This window comes from Sinocyclocheilus anshuiensis, unplaced genomic scaffold (genome assembly GCF_001515605.1).
Source record: "Sinocyclocheilus anshuiensis isolate Anshui unplaced genomic scaffold, SAMN03320099.WGS_v1.1 scaffold19293, whole genome shotgun sequence".
NCBI classification, from domain to species: Eukaryota; Metazoa; Chordata; class Actinopteri; order Cypriniformes; family Cyprinidae; genus Sinocyclocheilus; species Sinocyclocheilus anshuiensis.
Genome location: NW_015558258.1, coordinates 416 through 2,282, shown reverse-complemented (window position 1 = coordinate 2,282; position 1,867 = coordinate 416). Strand labels below are relative to the sequence as shown.

The following is a 1,867-nucleotide window of genomic DNA, read 5'->3' as shown; positions in this document are numbered from 1 at the left end:
AAGATGACATGCATACATTTACAAATGTATAAAATGCATATACTGTATGTCTGGAAGAAGCTTACAGCAGCTTTACTGATATATGCATATAAAAAAACCAGCCATTCTCACCGGTTCCATCAACTTTCTGTTTGTAGATGATGTCCTTCCCCGTATCAGAGAAGAAAATCGAATTGTCCGCAGCACTGAAGTCCACTCCAACGAAATAAGATGGAGTTCCTGTGATGGGGAGAATGATGTCTTCCTGCGTGGACAGGTTGAAGGGGATTCCTCTGACCGCCAGCTGACTGGAGAACAGTAGAAACTGCCTCACAGCTGCAAGACACATATTGCATATTTCTTAAAAAATCAAGCTGTTGCATCTCAAAAGGATGTTTTTTCATGATACGATGATAAGATGCAAAGATGCAATGGTAACCAAAGACACAAGGTATGACTGAGATCTGTCTTACACGCGCATCTCTTGCCATCAGCATGCAGATCGAAACCCATCCGGCAGCGGCAGCGATATCCCAGACCGCCGTTATCAGTTCTGTGACTCAGAACACAGATGTGTTCACAGCCTCCTCGATCGGTGCCACAGGGGTTACTTGCTGTCCAATCAAACAAATGTACATGTCAATAAATCACAAAAAGAATAGCAATAATTTAATGATGTATTTTTGTTTAAAGTGGCTACGTTTAAAACCTCTCCTAAGCACAGTGATTCAACCCTGCTATCCTGGATACAACAGGACAGAGTAACTTGATGTTTAAACTACAAATATGATGCAATGCAATCAGGCTATCATCATGTGTGGATTCAGTAAATGATAACAAAACTTTTCGGGCCATGTTTTCACCTGTATTTAGCGCTGACCACTTGTGAGTGCATTACCAAAAACAAATCCTAGATGTAAACAAAGTCATTGGGAACAGAAATTGCACCATATATACAGTTTAATATATTAAAATATATAAATATTCAACATTTTGTATATACAGTATTCATGTATTTATTTGCATATATTTGATGTGTTTGTACATTTGCATATGTAAATTTTAACATGCAAAATAACATTTGTATTTAAGTATTTTGTATTTTATACTTAAAACAAGTCAATTTTGCACACATTTTTTAATTTAATTACGTTATTTGCAATGCTTTATAAAATAAGCAGTTAATTCCCACAAAAACAAGACTTCTGATTTTAAAAAACAGAATTTTAGTTTTATATAATAACAAGTTGTAATGTAATAAAGTTGTAATATAATCTGAGGTAAAACTGGCTGTCATGTTATTTTAGTAATATTTATCTACTTTTGTAAAATTTAATAATATTTTGAATTATCTTTCTAGTATTTTTCATTTTTTATTTCAACTTTAGTTTAAGTTTTAGCAATTTTATTATGTGCTTTCATAATTTTTATTATTTTGTTTTAATATTTCTATTTACATGTTAGTTATTTTTTTATTTCAGTTTTTGTCATTTTAGTGCTTCAGCCTAACCTGTTTTATTTCAGTCAGTTGTGAAAGCCAATATTTTTATTTCCATGTAAGTTTTTTAAAGGGATAGTTCACCCAAAAATTAAAGAAATGTTTATCTGCTTACCCCCAGGGCATCCAAGATATAGGTGATTTTGTTTCTTCAGTAGAACACAAACGAAGGTTTTTAACTCAAACTCCTGAATTGGAATCATGGCTTTGAGAGTCATAAAAACATACACAAACAAAACCAAATTAAACCCTGCGGCTCGTGACGATACATTGATGTGTATAGACACGAAACGATTGGTCTGTGCAAGAAACTGAACAGTATTTATATCGTTTTTTACCTCTGATTTTCACCGCAATGTCTGAACTGTCCTGAGCGCGTCCTCGACAGCC

The 1,867-nt window shown here is 33.9% G+C and overlaps 1 protein-coding gene across 1 annotated transcript; it reads right to left on the bottom strand.

Annotated features, from left to right (window-relative positions):
- Positions 1–111: 111 nt before the first annotated feature.
- LOC107679360 (low-density lipoprotein receptor-related protein 2-like) lies at positions 112–593 on the bottom strand (the record flags this gene model as incomplete). Its single annotated transcript, XM_016474879.1, has 2 exons — positions 112–315; positions 453–593. Coding segments are annotated over 2 exons (345 nt in total), but the record flags the coding sequence as incomplete, so codon positions are not given.
- Between the last annotated feature and the right edge of the window lie 1,274 nt (positions 594–1,867).